Raw genomic sequence first — 17,780 nt, forward strand, 5'->3', positions numbered from 1 at the left:
CATTGTTTTTGACCCGCTGGCAGGTTGCTCGGTGCCGCCTCTCTCCTCCCTCTCCCACGGTTGTCTCTGATCACTCGAGGGAGTTCCTGGCTCCTGCTGCCTTGTATCCTGGAGCAGCCAGTGCTGCTGCATCCCAGTCTGTCCTCTGCTTGGACACAGGGTCACTTCCGCTGTGCTTGGGGGCTGCATTGCCACTGGTTCCTGGCCCTGAGCGCTGTGCACGTCCCCCTGCAGCGAGCTGGGCGCTGGTGTGGCACCGGTGTGGCCGGATTTGCCACGGCTCTGCCCTGCCCCCGGCCCCATGGGTGGCTGTGTGTGATGACACACTTGCGATGCCCTGGTTCCAGGTCAGCCTCAGGGGCCTCCTCCCAGCCACGCCTCTGCGGGACGCCAGGAAGCAGCTGGAAGAGCAGGGTGGCCAGGTCTGAGGGCCAGGCCCAGCACCTGCACTTCCCCTTCTGGACCTCCGGGGCACATCCTGCTCCCATTCAACTCAGCAACTTCACTGGAGCCCGGGTTTCACCCTGGCTGCACAGTTCCCAGGATGGTTGCAACTCCACCTATTTGGCAGTGAATGGCAGCAGCAGGGATAGAACTCAGCCCCCCACCCCCGCTCCCCTTGAGCTAAAGGAAACTCTCCCTTCCCTGCTAACAATATAGGGCTTATGACACACAGCCCAGCTGCTCCATTTCTATAAGGTAGGGGATAGCAGAGTGTGGCACCAGCCCCATTCATACCACCCTAGCTGGCTGACTTAGATCAGGGAGCTTCAGGGACTGACTTATGAGGAAAGAATCAAACAGCTTGCACTGTCTGACTGGTCTGAACAGTGCCTAAATTAAAAGGAAGGGCATGAAAACAGCCTCCTAACGACTGAGGGGCCAAGGAGGAGGAAGTGCGGGCTGTCCGGGGAAAGGCCCTGCACTGAGGTGGATGGGAGCCTGGCACGGCCTCTCTCCCGGGCCTCCTGTGTGTGACTCATTCCTGGAGAGTCCCAGAGGCCGGTGTGCTGCCCCGGGTGATGGTGTGTCTACATAGGAATTTCTGTGATCTTTTTATGAAGCCAGTGTGTGCCTCAGTTTCCCCTATATGCTGCAGTGTTACCTAGTGGTGGTGGTGGGGGGCTGTTTGGTCTCTGCAGAGGCTCAGAGACTCGGGTGAACGGTTTCTGGCTGTCTGGACCTTAGGCCCCCATAGCAATGGAGCGTTTGAGAAGACAATGGCAAACCCAATCACTGGGACTTTGACACCTAGCGAGCAACCGCCATGGATGGCCCTCGCCTCCCGGGTGTGCCCAGCTGGGGAACAAAGGCTGGAGGGAGGGTGAGGTGGAAGTGAAGTGGGGGCTGTGGGGAGCCGTCTGGGCCCACACAGAGAGGTCACCGGCGGGGAGGGCTCTGGCTGACCAGGATGGCCCAGGCTGTAACTGGGCTAACCAAGAAAATGGCGTAGAACCAGCTCCCTAAAACGGACGCCACAACCCTGCCCAGGGCAAGAGCAGCAGGCGCCGGGAAGCTCGAGAAGGCGCAGCTGATTGCCCAGCTGGAGCAGGAGGATCGGTCCACGGAGCAGGTTCCAGACCCAAGCTGGGTTCCAGGAGAGTCCGAGAGCGACCGAGGCCGCAGCAGGGCATCCACAAGCCCCAGTGCCCCGTCCTGCAGGGGGTCTTCACGACCTGGCTCCCCATCGACGGACTGGGAGAGGTGGGCGCTGGAGCTGAGAGCGACCGAGGCCAGCAGGCCGTGAGAGGGAGAAGCAGCACAAGTGGGAACAGGAGATGGAGAAGCAGGGGGCCGAAAGGACACGACGCGCCAAGAGGGGACAGACCACGAGATGCCAGTTCCACAGAGAACCTAGAGACCAAACGGTTACCCCAGTTCAAGGGGCGAGATAGATGCCACCCCCAGGCCCTTCGAACAGCTTGTGAGCTGAACCAGGTGGACCCTGCGGCTCGGCTCGGCTGTCCCAAAGGCAGATGGACGGAGTCGATACTGGGGACACCGAACAACTCAACAAGGCTCCACTGCTGATGCCTGAGGCTCATAGCAAGAGGTTTCGGGGTGTGCAAAAGACCCAGGGTGTGACCCACCCTGCTGGGAGAATCTCTCTGAAAATGGGTACGGGTGGCGGGGTGACTGCGCGGGAGAATTCGTATAACCCGGGGGAGACCCGTCCCCACGTGCTCAGCCCCGGGATCTGTGTCGTGCTGGCCGGTTGGCAGAGGACCTTGTGGGCGGTAGGTCCGGGGAGGAGAGACCTGAGGGGACTGGCCCAAGAAGGGGAGCCAACGGAGGCATCCCAGAGGTGGGACTCAGGTGAACACAAGGTGGGGGAGCGGCCGATGTGGGCAGACTCCCCCAAGGGACCCCCGAGCCCTGAGGTGTCATAGCTGTAGAAAGCCAGGGCATAAGTGGGCAAAAGACCCAAGGGTGAATGACGTGAGGGTGGCCCGAGATCGAGGGACTAACTCGGGGGCACAGGGGGTGGCAGACGAGCTCCTGGCACCAGCACACGCATGTCCGCTCAGCCTCACCTGCGCCCCAGCGGGAGCGAGTGGATGGTGGTGGCCAATGGGGAGCCACCCAGGGGGTGTAGAGATTCTGGGAGGGAGAGACCCCTTGTCACACCTGTGTGGTACAACCCAGGAAGGGTCGGGGTGGCTGGGAGCTGGGGTTCTCCTGGGTATCGGCTTTCCCGTCCCGCTGGACTGCGTCACTCCGAGACAAAGTTCAATCCCTGCTCCTGCGCCAGCGGGCTCGGCCTGCAGGCGTGGGTGGAGATGCAGAGCCGGGCTGGCAGGAAGAGGGAGGGTTCCCCCCCCACCTTGCAAAAGGGCACAGGAGGCCTTCCTGGCTTGTAACCAGACACCTAGGTCTGTGTGGGGCAGAGGAATGCCCTCGGCAGGGGTGAGAGAAGGCCCAGGGGAGGGGGAGGCTGCTGCGGGTAACAGAGAGGCCTGGTCAGCAGGGTGCAGAGAGCCCGAAGCCCAGCAGGAGGGGGGCCCGGGAGAGGACTCTGCCTTGGGGCTGAGGGCAACAGGGTGGTCTATGCACAGCGCTGGACTTGGGACACAACTTGGAGGGGGCCCGCCAAAGCCCTGGAGCACCCTGCATCCCTGCCTCAGCCCTGCGCCCGGGCAGCAGAGCCCCAGAGACTCGGCTGGGTGAAGCTCAAATGCTCAAGGGGTCACTCCCTATTCCAGCCTCGGGGTCAGGACCCCCCGGCTGCAGCCAAGGCAGCTGACACGCGGAGGCAGATGGGTTCACTGCACTCCCTGGCAGATGAGGGGGGAGGAGGCAGTGGCAGGACCCAGCCCGGTGTTAAACCCAAAGCTTTAGGGGTGGCAAAAGGGCAAAACTCCTCCTGTGCCCCCTGCTGGTGCCAGCTACCAGACCCGACCTAAGGGAGGCCGTGACGCTGCTCTGAACGGTGCCTTGCCAACTGGACGTTTGCTTGGTTAGCAACTGTGCTCTAAGGATCTCGGACGTGCCTGGTAGGACGGCTATCAAGAGGATGTGGCATCTCTGGATAACATTTGTGGGGTCGAACTACTGCAGGGTAAAGCCACCCTGCTCAGTGCGGCCTCCAAGGGGGAAGAGATGGGATGAAGGGGGAATTTCTGTAATATTTTTATGAAGCCTGTGCATGCCTCAGTTTCCCCTATATGCAGCTTTGTTACCTAGTTGGGGGTGGGGGAGGAGAAGGGCTGTTTGCTCTCTGCAGAGGCTCAGAGACTTGGGTGAATGGCTCCTGGCTGCCTGGACCTTTGACCCCCTAGCAATGGAGCGGTTGAGAAGACAATGGCAAACCCAATCACTGGGACTTTGATAGCAACACCAGGCCGCAGTGTTTGCCCGGCTGGGGAACAAAGGCTGGGCCGGGGGGAGCTGGAAGTGAAGTGGGGGCTGTGGGGAGCAGCCCGGGCCCACACCTGAATGGGGACACAGAGAGATCACCGGGGGGCTGGGGCTCTGGCTGACCGGGATGGCCCAGGCTGTGACTGTCTTTGCTCTGGGCTCACCAAGGACGCCCTGTGCTGTGTCCTTTGGCCAGTGAACCCGTCTGGGTGCCAGCGCTGGCCGAGCGCCCTGCGGGTGCTGGCGAAGGGCTGCGTTGCCCCTGAGTTTGTGCGGGTCTCCCTCGGGGGGCTGCCTCAGTGGGGCTGGCTGAGCGGAGCTGCCGGTGGGAAGCAGGGGGCTGCAGGCCCAGAGGCCTGGCCTAAGGAGCGGGGGAAGCCGGGGGCTCCCCTTGGAGGAAGATGAGACCCCTCGGGGGTCTGGCCCGCTGCAGGGGGCCTCCCAGAGACTGCTCCAAAGCTGGGCCCATGGCCCTGATCTTGTGGGTCCGTCACAGAGGGCTAGGCTGGCTCTGCCCTATGCTTCTCCTTCCCTGCCTCCCTGGACACGTGACACCCAAAAGTGGGCAGCTGTGGGGCAGCCTCTGGCAGGCTGCCTTTGCAGAGAACTGCCTTCCTGGCCAGCCCAGGTGATGCCATCTGCTCACTGGCAGGGCCCGGGTTATCGCTGCTGGGTTCTTGCAGGGCGGTGGCCGGAGGCTGTGACGCAGCGGGAACGGCCTGCGCTGTTCTCATGCATGATACGCACGGCAGCGACTGACTGGCCCAGGCGCTGCTCGGGTTCAGGTGCTCCTGGGGCAGAGCAGGTGCCACGTAGCTGCCTGGGATGCAATGCCAGGGGGCGCCCCCTGGACTGAACAAGCCACACCCAACAACGGGAGCATGTGAACTCAGCCTGGGGCTGCAGGACGGGGGGGACAAGGGACATAGCCAGGCTCCCTGCTCTGGCTTGTAAAGGCTGCCGGGCACCACTGCAAAGCCCTGCTGAGGTGCACTGGTCCCTGATCCGTGGAAACGCCTCTGAGCAGGGCCCTGGGCCATCTCGGAGGCGGCGAGGCCGCGTGGCCTGTCCTCGCGGAGGAGCGGGAGCCTGGGGGGTCTGGCACTCACAGGGGGTTCCTCCGAGAGACGGGGGGAAAGCTGGGGCGTGGATCCCTGGCAGAGGCTCTAGTCAGCAATCGGGGCTTTGTTTCTGCTGGGCGCTGCCCGTGCAATTCCCGGCCGGAGCTGCCTGGAGCCCGCTGGAGTCGCAGGGGGGATACGAACACGGGCAGCGCTCGGCGGGGTCGGTTCCTGGGGGGCTGTGGGTGTGACTGAAGCCTGGCCTGCGTTGGCAGCAGCCTAGCTCAGCTGGGTGGTCCCGGCCCGGGTGCTGTGCATGGGGCCGGCCTGCCGCACGGCCGGGGCCTGTCAGGTCCTGCGGCTCCTCACCTCCCGCTGCAGGAGCCTTCCCGTGCCCGCGGGGGCCGCGGCGCTGCCGTGCCCGGCGTGAAGGTTGGGCCCCACAGCGAAGAGCCTGCAGGCCCGGCTGCCTGGCACTGAGGGGGCTCTGCTCTGCCTTGGCCCCAGGCTGCTGGCTGAGTTTTATTGTCTGAGTTTATTGCCTTTTTATTTTCTCTCTCTGATTATGATGGTGCCCGGGAGGACTCCACTCTTCCAGGGGCTGCTTAAATCACCCAGCCGGGAAGGGAGGAGGGTGGGCTGGAGGAGAGAGGATGGGGAGGATGGACGGGGAGGAAAAGAGGCCAAGGACGAGAGCGGGGTGGGGTCAGAGGGGGCACTGAAGGAGAGAGGAGGAGGTGTGGGGGGCATGTGGGGTGGATGGGGATGCAAGGGGAGGCAGAAGGCTACAGGTCCATGTGGGAGGCACGGGGGTGGATAGGGACATCCTGGGAGTGTTGCAGTGTATGGAGGTGAATGGGGTGCAGGGCTGTGTGGGGTGAGGGACCTGGGGGTGGCGGCTCTGGGAGGTGGAGAGGATGAGTGGGAGAGCGCTGTAAGGGGTACAGGGCTGGGATGTGTAGGGGGGGGCAGGGAAGGATGGGACGGGGAGAAATGCAATATGGGGGATGGGATGGGGAGGGATGCAGTGAGAGGGGTGGAATTGGGAGGGATACAGTAGGGGGATGGAGGGGATGGGGAGGGATGCAATGAGGGGGCTGGGGGTAGGATGAGGAGGGATACAGTGGAGGGGTGGGGGATGCAGTGAGGGGGTAGGAAGAAGAGGGATGCAGTGTGGGTGGGGAGGGATGCAGTGAGAGGGTGGGATTGGGGGATACAGTAGAGGGGATGCAGTGAGGGGGGTAGGATGAGGAGGGATGCAGTGGAGGGGATGGGGGATGCAGTGAGGGGTGGGATCTGGAGGGATGCAGTGAGGGGGATCGGACGGTGAGGGAGGCCGTGAGGGGGTGGGATCGGGGGGGATGCAATGGAGGGGATGGGGGATGCAGTGAGGGGTGGGATCTGGAGGGATGCAGTGAGCAGGGTCGGACGGGGAGGGAGGCCGTGAGGGGGTGGGATCTGGAGGGATGCAGTGAGTGGGGTGGGGAGGGATGCAGTGAGGGGGTGGGATCGGGGGGATGCAGTGGAGGGGATGGGGGATGCAGTGAGGGGTGGGATCTGGAGGGATGCAGTGAAGGGTGGGATCTGGAGGGATGCAGTGAGTGGGGTGGGGAGGGATGCAGTGAGGGGATGGGATTGGGAGGGATGCAGTGAGGGGATGAGGGATGCAGTGAGGGGTGAGATCTGGAGGGATGCAGTGAGGGGGATCGGATGGGGAGGGAGGCCGTGAGGGGGTGGGATCGGGGGAATGCAGTGGAGGGGATGGGGGATGCAGTGAGGGATGGGATCTGGAGGGATGCAGTGAGGGGGATCGGATGGGGAGGGATGCAGTGAAGGGGATGGGGGATGCAGTGGAGGGGTGGGATCTGGAGGGATGCAGTGAGGGGGTGAGATCGGGGGGATGCAGTGAGGGGGATCGGACGGGGAGGGATGCAGTGGAGGGGTGGGATCGGGAGGGATGCAGTGCGTGGGATGGGGAGGGATGCAGAGAGGGGGTGGGATGGGGGAAGCAGTGGAGGGGATGGGGGATGCAGTGGAGGGGTGGGATCTGGAGGGATGCAGTGAGGGGGTGGGATCGGGGGGATGCAATGGGGGGAATGGGGGATGCAGTGAAGGGGATGAGGGATGCAGTGAGGGGGTGGGATCGGGGTGATGCAGTGGAGGGGATGGGGGTTGCAGTGAGTGGTGGGATCTGGAGGGATGCAGTGAGGGGGATCGGACGGGGAGGGATGCAGTGAGCGGGTGGGATGGGGGATGCAGTGGAGGGGATGGGGGATGCAGTGAGGGGTGGGATCTGGAGGGGTGCAGTGAGGGGGATCGGATGGGGAAGGATGCAGTGAGGGGGTGGGATCAGGGGGATGCAGTGAAGGGGATGGGGGATGCAGTGAGGGGGTGGGATCTGGAAGTATGCAGGGAGGGGGATCGGACGGGGAGGGATGCAGTGAGGGGGTGGGATTGGGGGGGATGGGGGATGCAGTGAGGGGGTGGGATCTGGAGGGATGCAGCGAGGGGGATCGGACGGGGAGGGATGCAGTGAGGGGGTGGGATTGGGGGGGATGGGGGATGCAGTGAGGGGGTGGGATCTGGAGGGATGCAGCGAGGGGGATCGGACGGGGAGGGATGCAGAGAGGGGGTGGGATTGGGGGGGATGGGGGATGCAGTGAGGGGGTGGGATCTGGAGGGATGCAGCGAGGGGGATCGGACGGGGAGGGATGCAGTGAGGGGGTGGAATCGGAGGGGATGGGGGATGCAGTGAGGGGTGGGATCTGGAGGGGTGCAGTGAGGGGGATCGGACGGGGAGGGATGCAGTGAGCGGGTGGGATGGGGGGATGCAGTGGAGGGGATGGGGGATGCAATGAGGGGTGGGATCTGGACGGATGCAGTGAGGGGGATCGGACGGGGAGGGATGCAGTGAGCGGGTGGGATGGGGGATGCAGGGGAGGGGATGGGGGATGCAGTGAGGGGTGGGATCTGGAGGGATGCAGCGAGGGGGATCGGACGGGGAGGGATGCAGTGAGGGGGTGGAATCGGAGGGGATGGGGGATGCAGTGAGGGGTGGGATCTGGAGGGGTGCAGTGAGGGGGATCGGACGGGGAGGGATGCAGTGAGCGGGTGGGATGGGGGATGCAGTGGAGGGGATGGGGGATGCAGTGAGGGGTGGGATCTGGACGGATGCAGTGAGGGGGATCGGAGGGGATGGGGGATGCAGTGAGGGGGTGGGATCTGGAGGGAGGCAGTGAGGGGGTGGGATGGGGGATGCAGTGAGGGGGTGGGATCTGGAGGGAGGCAGTGGAGGGGGTGGGATGGGGAGATGCAGTGGAGGGGATGGGGGATGCAGTGAGGGGGTGGGATCTGGAGGGAGGCAGTGAGGGGGTGGGATGGGGGATGCAGTGAGGGGGTGGGATCTGGAGGGATGCAGTGAGGTGGATCGGACGGGGAGGGAGGCAGGGCTGGGGGGAGGTGCCCAGAGTCCGGGGCGGGGCCGCCGGGGCCAGCGGCGGACGCAGGAGGCCTGTCCCGGGCCGGGGGGGCGGGGCGGTGCTGCCGGGCCGGGCCCGCCCCCGACTCCCCGAGGTGGCCGGGCCGGGCTGGGCGCTGGGTTCGGGCCGGGCGGCGCCATGGCGGGCTCGGAGCGGAGTCCCCTGCTCACCTACCGCCTGTGCAGCAGCACCTCGGTGGAGGAGCCCGGGCCGGGGCCGGCGCCCGGCTCCCGCAAGCTGCGCACCTTCCTGGGCGTGGTGGTGCCCACCCTGCTCTCCATGTTCAGCGTGGTGCTGTTCCTGCGGCTCGGTGAGTCGGGGAGCCCCCCAGGGACCCCCCAGCCCGGCCCCCCAGGGACCCCCAGCGCCCCTCACTAACCCCCCCGTACTCCAGCGCCCCAGTTCATCTCCACACAGCCCCGAACCTGCTCATCCCACCAGCTCCTGCAACCCCCACTAACTTCCCGTCCCCTACACCCCTCCAGCCCCTCCAGCCCCCGCTTCTCTCCCTAGCCCCCGATCACCCGCCCAGCGCCCAGTCCTCCGCACCGGGCCCTCCGTCCACACCCCCAAATCTGCGCTGGCAGCGCCCGATGTCCCCGGCACCCCCGTCCAACTCCGCGGCCGGTGCCCCGTGTTCCTTGGCAGCCAAAGCTCCTGCCTCGAGCCCCGGCCCTGTGAAACTCCGGCGCCTTTGCCCAGAGTTTGGGGAGCAAGTTTGAGCCGCTGGGAGGATGAAGCCCAGAGCCAGCGATGGGACGAGTGTGAGCTGCCCTGCGCCCCGGGCTCTGGAGTTCCCTTGTGCCCCCTGGAAGGGCGGCGTGCCTCGGGGGCTCCTGCTGCAGGAAAGCCCCTGGCTGTGGTCACCACCAGCGTGTGGGTGGGCGCGGGAACCTGCCGGAGACAGAGCCTGAAATTGCTGCCGAAGCTGGCGGCTGTGGAAGTGCCGCCTGCTTGCAGCGCCGGGCTCCACCTCCTGGTACAAATACAAACGAGAACTGAGAAAAGACACAGCCCCAGAAACCGGGGGCGGGGGGGGGCTGTGCTGAAATGAGCGGGCAGCGGCCCCCTTTGGAGCCTTTCCAGCTGCCACCGGGGAATGTGGAAGTAAAACTGCTTTTCAGTTGCACTTTCTGGTTCCTGCGTTTGGTTTTCGTGAAGTTTGAGGCTCAGGGACCTGCTGTGAACTTCTGTTCCCAGCCCTTAATGTTTAACTGAGGGAGTCAGTGTCTTCATGGCAACCCCACCCTGGCCTCTGTGCCATTCCCCTCCCCCCCCAATGCTAGGTGGGTGCATGTAGCTGGCGATCACGAGCCAAGCCGGGTTGGCACCTGGGATGCCCCTGGCAAGGGCAGAGACCCGCTGGCCTGCTCAGGGAGTATCAGCCTCACATCTGTTGGGACCCCAGGGATGCCCAAAGGTGTTTTACTCCTGCTAGGGGCGGTTCTCGGCCCCTGGTGCTATGGGAGAGCGATCTGGAGACTGTTCCTCTGTTAGCAGAGTCATCGGCTAAGGGGCTGCGGACCCCTGAGCCTGTGCAAATTCAGTGGCTGGGTTGGGGTGTAAATCCAAGATGTATGGCTGGGGTCTGGATTCTGGCAGTGGGGGTGGCGTGGGTGTAACCAAGGGCAGAATCGATCCTGCAGGATCTGTTCGGTGGGTGACGCTGCCCCAGCCAGAGGGAGCCCAGGCTGGGTTTGCAGGGCTGACTGTTAGAGAAAACCCCCCTTTGCCTGTCACCTGAGCAGATCTGCTCCAGACGCACTGAGACCCAGTGAGCCTGAACCCACAATGCCTTGCATCCAGACTCACTGCTAGAACTGCCCCCGCCGTGAACCCCTCCCCAAATTCGCGTGGCTGAAATCCAGCCTCCTGTATTCCTCACCCCTTCTGGACCCCTCGTCCCCCAGAGATCCTGGGCTGCCCCACTCCTGTTCCTTCCACGCTGTGCTGCGAATCATTCCCTTCCGTGCCCTCTCCCTGCTCTGCCAGGCAGGTCAGCCAGCACTGTGCCCCTGACTCCTCCTAGCCTCGCTGGCTCCATTCAGGCACACCCAGGGCGTGGCTCCACTGGGGGGGTGACAGATCCCTACCGACAGGAGCCCCAGTGCAAGGCCCTGCCAGCTCTGGCATCTTTATCGCCATGTCAGCTCCTGGAGCCTTAGCTAGACTAGTACCAGAGGGGGAGCCGTGTTAGTCTGGATCCGTAAAAAGTGACAGAGTCTCCTGTGGCACCTTATAGTCTAGCAGACGTATCGGAGCATGAGCTGTCGTGGGTGAATCCCAAGTGGGTATTCAAAGCTCATGCTCCAGTACGTCGGTTAGTCTAGATAAGGTGCCACAGGACTCTGTCGCTTTTAGCTAGACCAGGGCTTGATCCTCTGGTAGCACCTCCGTCTGTGGGTGGGGCTGTGACAAAGTGGGACTGTTCTTAACGTTTCCTCTGAATACTGTGTGGGTGCCTCAGTTTCCCCATATGCATTAAAAGTCTCCAGCCTGCATAAATGGCCGACACTCTGTCTCCTAGCAACAAATGGCCGGGGCCCTTCCCCCCTGCAAGGGGATGGCTAAAGGTGAACAAAGAGATCAGGTGACCTCCTGGCCCCCGGAAAGAGACAAAGGCCAGAAAGGAGGGGCTGGAGGGGGTTTCAGTTTGGAGCTGGCGGGGGATGGGAAGTGAGGGCAGACAGGGTTGTCTGGCTCGCTGGCCCCAGAATGCACCTGTCTGAGGGGTCCCATTCGCTGTACCTACAAGCTCTGTTTTAGACCATGTTCCTGTCATCGAATAAACCTCTGTGTTACTGGCTGGCTGAGAGTCACGTCTGACTGCGCAGTGGGGGTGCGGGACCCGGTGGCTTCCCCAGGACCCCGCCGGGGCGGACTCGCTGTGGGAAGCGCACGGAGGGGCACATGCTGAATGCGCCAGACCCAGGAGGTGAAGCCGTGTGAGCGTCTTGCCCTGCAGACAGGCTGCTCCGAGGGAGAGGAGGCTCCCCAGAGTCCTGCCTGGCTTTGTGGGGAGCAGTTCCAGAGCATCGCTCGGGGACTCCGTGACGGGATTCATCTGTCTAGCTTGGATCCTGGAGCAGAGAAGCCCTAGCAGCGCGCGGTTCGGTGTGGACTGTACCACGCGGAGCCCTGGGTAACTTCTCACCGAGCTGCCGCAGCTCTGCCACTGCTGTTACGCCCGCTAGCTGGATTAAAGCCAGCTTGGGTATGTCTCACTCGAGCTGCCTGGGGCAGGGCCGGCTCCAGACCCCAGCGCGCCAAGCGCGCGCTTGGGGCGGCATTTTGCCAGCAGGGCGGCAGCCAGCTCCGGCGGACCTTCCGCAGGCATGACTGCGGAGGGTTCACTGGTCCCGTGGCTCGGGTGGACCTCCCGCAGACGTGCCTGCGGAAGCTCCACCGGAACCGCGGGACCAGCGGAACCTCTGCAGGCACGTCTGCCAGAGGTCCCCCGGAGCCGCGGGACCGGCACCGCCAGAGCGCGCCCTGCGGCGCGCCGCCCTGCTTGGGGCAGCGGGATTCTTAGAGCCGCCCCTGGCCTGGGGACTGCGGTGTGGGCATCCCCTGGAAAACTCCGGCCTTCCCCAGGGCTGAGTTCTTCTTCCAAAACACTGGGATTGTTTTAGCCCGTGTTCTCGCCCCGTGCTGAGCCTCGGATTTGTAGGAAAACCCAGGCAGAGGCGTGAGTAATTTCCTGTGACGTGGTCCTGCTGGCCGGGCATCCTGCAGTTCTGTTTATCTCTCTTACTGTAACGGCGGCCAAGCCAGCGCTGAGCGGCGAGGGGCTGCACGCTCTGAGCCCTGCTAGCTCCAGTTCTCGGGGGTTCTCCTGCTCCTTAATCTGTTGGTTTGTGAGTGCGTGTCAAGCGCTTCCCACCAGCAATCATCAAAGCCCGACTTGGGCAGCTTGCTGTGGCCTGGGCAGGCCTGAGCCTCCAGCTTCTGCAGAACAGAAGCCTTAGAAGCTAGTTTCTAGCCTGTATTGTGGGAGAAGCCACGTGCGTGTGACCGGAGTGGGCTCCGGGGGTGAAATCAGCCACTTTCACACTGCTGCCCTGGGGGAAGCCCTGCCCCTGACGAGAACTGCACCAATTTCATGCTGTTGCTCCAGCCCAGCTGCAGAGAGGCCGGAGGGCTGATTTTGCTGCAGTGGCCTCTCATTTTGGGACCCCCAGGGCCTGTCTCTGATCTTGCCCACCCCAGCCGTACAGCGGAGTGGTCCCATTGGCTTCAGGGAGTTGTTTCTGGCTCCTACCGGTGTAGCCGAGTGGAGGAGGAGCGGGCCCCCAGTGCTAGCTTGTCAGAGGTGCCAAGCGCTTCCTGCTGCTGCTGCTGGGCCTGCTTTGATGGGCACCCGGTGGCAGTCAGGCCATTGTGTCTGAAGCTGGGCACCCAGAAGGGGAGCCCTCCCCCGCCCCCCAGATTAGAAGCTGCATCTTGAAGTTTGATCCTGTGGCTTTGCGGCTGCAGGAGAAGCCAGGGAGGAGAGGGAGGCGGGGATGGCGCCTCAGCAGGGTGCAGCCTCTGGATGGTGCAGGCCGGCCCTCGTGCCTTGCCCTGGCTTTGGCTTCTGGCAAGCAGGGTTCACGGCTGTTAAATTCGTCAAGGCCTGTGCATCAAAGCCTTGAGTACAAGGGCGCCAGTATACTTGGCTGGACCATCTGCCGCCCTGCATCCTGGGATGGCGGCACTGGGGCGCCTGGACAGCGCTCACCATCCCGGGTCTCGGTCCTAGGAGGATGGGAGCCAGCGCCTTCGTCATGGGGCTTTGCCGCTGCAGAGCTCCTCCGTACGTGCCAGAGCCCAGCCGGGGCAGCCTGCGCAGCGAGGCACCATGGCCTGCTGCTTCCCCTTTGGGCCATGGAGGGTTCCTGTCTGCCTGGCTGCCTCAGCCCGATGTGGCTTTGGTTTTACTTTCATTGTCTCCAGAGCCTGGGGGAGCCTTTCTAGTGAGGCGTAGCGTAAAGATGGCCTTACGTCCTCTGCCCCGGCGCTCCCTCTGTCCAGGCAGCTGGCAGACGCCGTGGTAATGGGCGTTAAGAGGGGGCCAGCACGCGGCAGAAGGCGAGATCTAAGTTGCCGATTGCTCTGCACCATTTTGCTCTGCTCCCCGGCCATGCAGGGATAAACCCATCCTGACTGCCAGACGCCCCCCCGTTCCGTCACTTCCCAAGCCGGCTCCCTCCCACTCGCCTGGCCACCCCTCTGCTAGGTCTCCTCCGAGTCCTCACTGCTGGGGTGCCTGGGGCTCTGCGGCCATCAAAGGGCCAAGCCCCGGCCCCAAGGAGGTCACAGTCTAATTAGCAGGATCCCAGAGCATGCTTGGGGAGGGGAGCCCTGCTCCTGGGCGGTGCAGGTCTTGCTCTGTGGCTTGTTTGGCCTGTTCGGTAACCGGTCCATGGCCCCTGATGACTTCCTGGGGGCAGCAGGGATAGAACTCGGCTCCCCCTGCTCCAGAAGCTCTGTCCTCTGCCTCTGGAGCAAAGGGAGAGTCTCTGGGAGCGGCGTGGGGCCTATGACGCCACTCCGGTGTGCAGTTCTGAGTCCATCCAGCAGAGGGCAGTGATGCTCTCCCTTTCACACTGATCATTGCAACAGGTGGTCTGCACCTGGTACTTTCACAGCCTGTGTTGTGCAAACAGTAACTACACCCCCCCACACACACACCCCCGCCCAGAGAACCAGGCCAGTGGGTTGCCGGGCCAGGCCTCTGTCACAGCTCACACTCCTCTCCCAGGTGTCAGATCTGAAACCGGGGCATTGCTCCTGGGAGGGGCGTCTTGGCTGGGGCCAGTTGGGTGGGGGGAGCGATCCGGGCCCAATTTGGGGAGGGGCGGGGGGGGAGTGAGATCCTGGTCCAGGTTTTGGTGGGGGGGGGAGTTATCCCAGGCCCCATGGAGAAGACCCGACTGAATTGGTCTCTCCTCTCCCTGTGTCTGTGAGTTCTTGCTGACTCTCCGTGCAGCAATGACATGGCCCAGGCAGGCCCTCCCCCCACCCCTTTCCTCTTCCGCTCCTTGGCCCAGGTGCCCAGCATGGCCGTGGCCTCTCTTCCTGGCTGGAGTCTCCGGGCCCTTTCCTGGGGGTGGGGGTGGTTCGCCTGGGTCCCTTGGCAGGCTGGGTTGCCCTGGGCTGTGGGGACGGGGCTGTCAGCAGAGGCTCACCCTGCCTGACGCCTTCCATCCGGGGCCTGCGCAGGCTGCGGGGGTCTCGGGCGCTTGGCGGCGTTCCCGTGACCCCGCAAACTGCCCTGCCCAGGCCCTGCCTTTCCAGTGGGTGTTTACAGCCAGTGCAGCCGGGTCTAGTTCCACCCACGGCCCCTCTGCACCGGCCTTTGGGGACGCCCCCGCCGTGGGAGTCATAACTGTAGAACATCAGAACGGCCCCACTGGGTCCGCCCAATGGTCTGTCTAGCCCTGTGTCCTGCCCTCCGACAGAGGCTGGTGCCAGGTGCCCCCGAGGGAACGAACAGAACAGGGCAATCATTGACTGACCCGTCCCCTGCCGCCCCCTCTCAGCTTCCGGCAGTCAGCGGCTAGGGACACCCGGAGCATGGGGTGACCTCCCTGGCTAACAGCCATTGATGGACCCATCCTCCATGAATTTATCTAGTTCTCTTTTGAACCCTGCTAGAGTTTTGGCCTTCACGGCATCCCCTGGCAGTGAGTTCCACAGGTTGACTGTGCGTTGTGTGAAGAAATACTTCCTTTTGGTTGTTTAAAACTGCTGCCTATTAATTTCTTTGGGTGACCCCTCGTTCTTGTGTTATGAGAAGGAGAAAATAACACTTCCTGATTTACTGGGAGAGGCTGGGCGCAGGCAGCCACAGGCATTTGAAACCTGCCGTTCAGAGCTGCCACGTGAGAAGCCCTCACCTGGCGCAGCGCAGTAGCCACGCTCAGTGGAGCTGCAGCCGAGATCCCCCCCAAAGGGCTGGCATGGAGGGAGCCGAAGGCTGATCCCACAGTGGCTGGAAGTTAGAGCTGTCTCTCCGCTCTGGCCTGCCCCGGGGGTGGATTTGTGCTGGGGACGCCCATCCCATCTGCCCGCTCTCATTCAGGGGCTTTGGCCGCTGCTCGTTATGCTTATTGGTGCGTAGCTAAAGCTGACAGGCTGCTGGGCGGGCAGGAGAGGGCGTGGCATCGCTCACCCGCTTTGTGCCCATCCCTTTCTCTGTGGAACAGGCACTTCCTGCATCCCCCAGGACGAGCCTGAGTGCGCCGGGTTCCTCGCGTGGCGGAGGTTCTCTCCTCCCTTTGCGCCGTCTGGCGCTGCCTGCGAATGCAGCCCAGGGGCACATAGTGTCTGGTTTTGCCTGGTCCTGTGAACCTGGGCTCTCTGCCCACACGTGGGACCCATGGAGACAGTGACCCGAGTCCGGGGAGTCTCACTTCGCTGTTCCACTGGAGCAGCTGGCTGTTTCCCCGCAGCGATTCCCTCCCGGCGGGCTGCCCGCGGTGCCTGGAGGTAGCTGGTAGCAGCAGGAGCAGCCGTGGGGCTGCAGGGAGCTGGGCTGGTGTCGTCCTTCCCCAGCGCAGGAAAGCGAAACCTCCAAGAGCTGTGTCTGGGATGGGGGGGAGGGTGGCAGGATGACAGGAGGGGATCGGGCGGGGGGGGGGCAGTGACTGCTGCCTCCCAGCAGCCCCATGGGAGCTGCCCCTCCCTCACACCCACTAGGGCCAGGCACTTAGCAGCCACCGAATGGCCATGGTTGAAGCAGAAAGCCGGGGGGCAGGGGGAGGCCAGCCCGGGGGGCAGGGGGAGGCCAGCCCAGTGCCCCGCTGGGCAGCTTGGTATGCCGGCCTCCCCCCATCACCCTGGGCATTGGCCCCACAGGAACGGCTGGAGGCTGGATTCCTCCCTGCTCCGGCTCCCCCGCTCCCTGGGGACACCAGGCCAGGGTGGATGGGCAGGGACTTGCCCTGGTGATTTGCTGGTTTCCTGCCCCCCCCCCCGCCCTTCACGGGTGCTGTTCTCTCCCCCCCCCGGCCGTGCTGTCTCAAGGCTCTCCCTGCGCGTGGGGCTGAGTGTTGCTTTAATCCCCCGGTGCTTAGCGCTAAGCCCCTTGTGCCGCAGCGCGGGGGCTCTGCTCGTTGCTCTTTTCCCACAGCGGGGACGGGCGCTCGGGCTCCCAGCACCCCAGGTCTCTAGCAGGTCCCCACTGGTCTCTAGCAGCGCAGGCAGCTTGTTCCTACAGGGGGAGCAGGCCCAAGGGGGGCAGGTTCTTGAGGTGTGGGACAGCCCTTCCCCCTGGCCTGCCCAGGGCTCCTGCGCTGTGTCCCCCACCCTTGCCCTTGGGGGGCGGGGGCACGCTGGGCCCTGTCACTCAGGGCTGGCCTGGCTCCACAGGGAGCAGTTGGCCGGCAGGGGGCAGGGGCTCCGTGCCACGCTCCCCTTACTGCCCCCCTCTGCCGGCAGGGTTTGTGGTGGGCCAGGCCGGCTTGTACGAGGCGCTGGGCATGTTCGTGGTGGCCTACGTGATCATCGGCATGACGGTGCTGTCGGTGTGCGCCATCTCCACCAACGGGGCACTGGACGCCGGCGGAGCCTACTGTATCCTTCCCTGGCACCCCTGCCCTGGCGCTGCCCATCCAACCCGGTTCCCCTGGGTCTGGGTCTGTGGGGCAGCAGCCCAGCCCGGCAGAGCTGGTCCCCTGGAACGCACTGGGGGGAGGCGAGCTCCAGGGGTCCGCAGACAGACCAAAATCCCCACAGCCTGTGCCCCTGGCCGGGTGCCCTGGGGAGGGATCAGGCTGTGCCCGTTTGCCAACCAGAGGCTTTGCTTTGCTGCACTCACCCCTCTTCCCAGCACGTGCCCCCTTCCCAGCTGGGCTGTGGCCTCAGGCGGCCGGCCCCGTGGTCCCACGGGGAAGGGGAAATCCTCACCAGCGTTAACTGGAAGTGCCTTAGAAAAGGGAAGCTGAGAGCCCTGGGCTCCCGCCCCGGGCTCCCGCCCTGCTCACCGCAGCCAGCTGGGAACTGATCCAGGTCGCTAGGGATATGCTACACCCCAGAGCAGCCGCTGTGCTGGGCACAGGGACACCCCCTGTCCCCCCCCCCACACATCCTGTGCCATGGGCCGGCTCCTGCCAGGGAATCAGGGCACAATGGACTGGTGCCAGGGCCTGGCCCTGCACAGCCAGCGTCTCCCTGGGCTCCTGCAGGCCAGGGGGTGGGCAGGAGCTGCTTCAGCTGGGATCCCCCCAAGCTCTTGGTGTTCCTTGACCCCGGCGCAGACATGATCAGCCGTGCGCTCGGCCCCGAGTTCGGGGGCAGCATCGGGATCATGTTCTTCCTGGCCAACGTCTGCGGCAGTGCCCTGTACATCCTGGGGCTGGTGGAGGCCATCATCGACATCTTCGGGGTCCCGCTGGGT

The 17,780-nt window shown here is 64.2% G+C and overlaps 1 protein-coding gene across 1 annotated transcript in view; it reads left to right on the forward strand.

The window, feature by feature from the left end:
* The first annotated feature begins 8,505 nt into the window (after positions 1-8,505).
* LOC123377651 (solute carrier family 12 member 9-like) overlaps positions 8,506-17,780 on the forward strand; it is a 50,079-nt gene continuing 40,804 nt past the window's right edge. The window contains exons 1-3 of the mRNA XM_045030800.1: positions 8,506-8,708; positions 16,823-16,957; positions 17,641-17,778. Of these exons, the coding sequence (XP_044886735.1) occupies positions 8,537-8,708; positions 16,823-16,957; positions 17,641-17,778 (445 nt within the window). The 5' untranslated portion in view covers positions 8,506-8,536. The remainder of the gene's footprint in view (positions 8,709-16,822; positions 16,958-17,640; positions 17,779-17,780) is intronic.

This window comes from Mauremys mutica, chromosome 9, assembly GCF_020497125.1.
Source record: "Mauremys mutica isolate MM-2020 ecotype Southern chromosome 9, ASM2049712v1, whole genome shotgun sequence".
Taxonomy (NCBI): Eukaryota; Metazoa; Chordata; order Testudines; family Geoemydidae; genus Mauremys; species Mauremys mutica.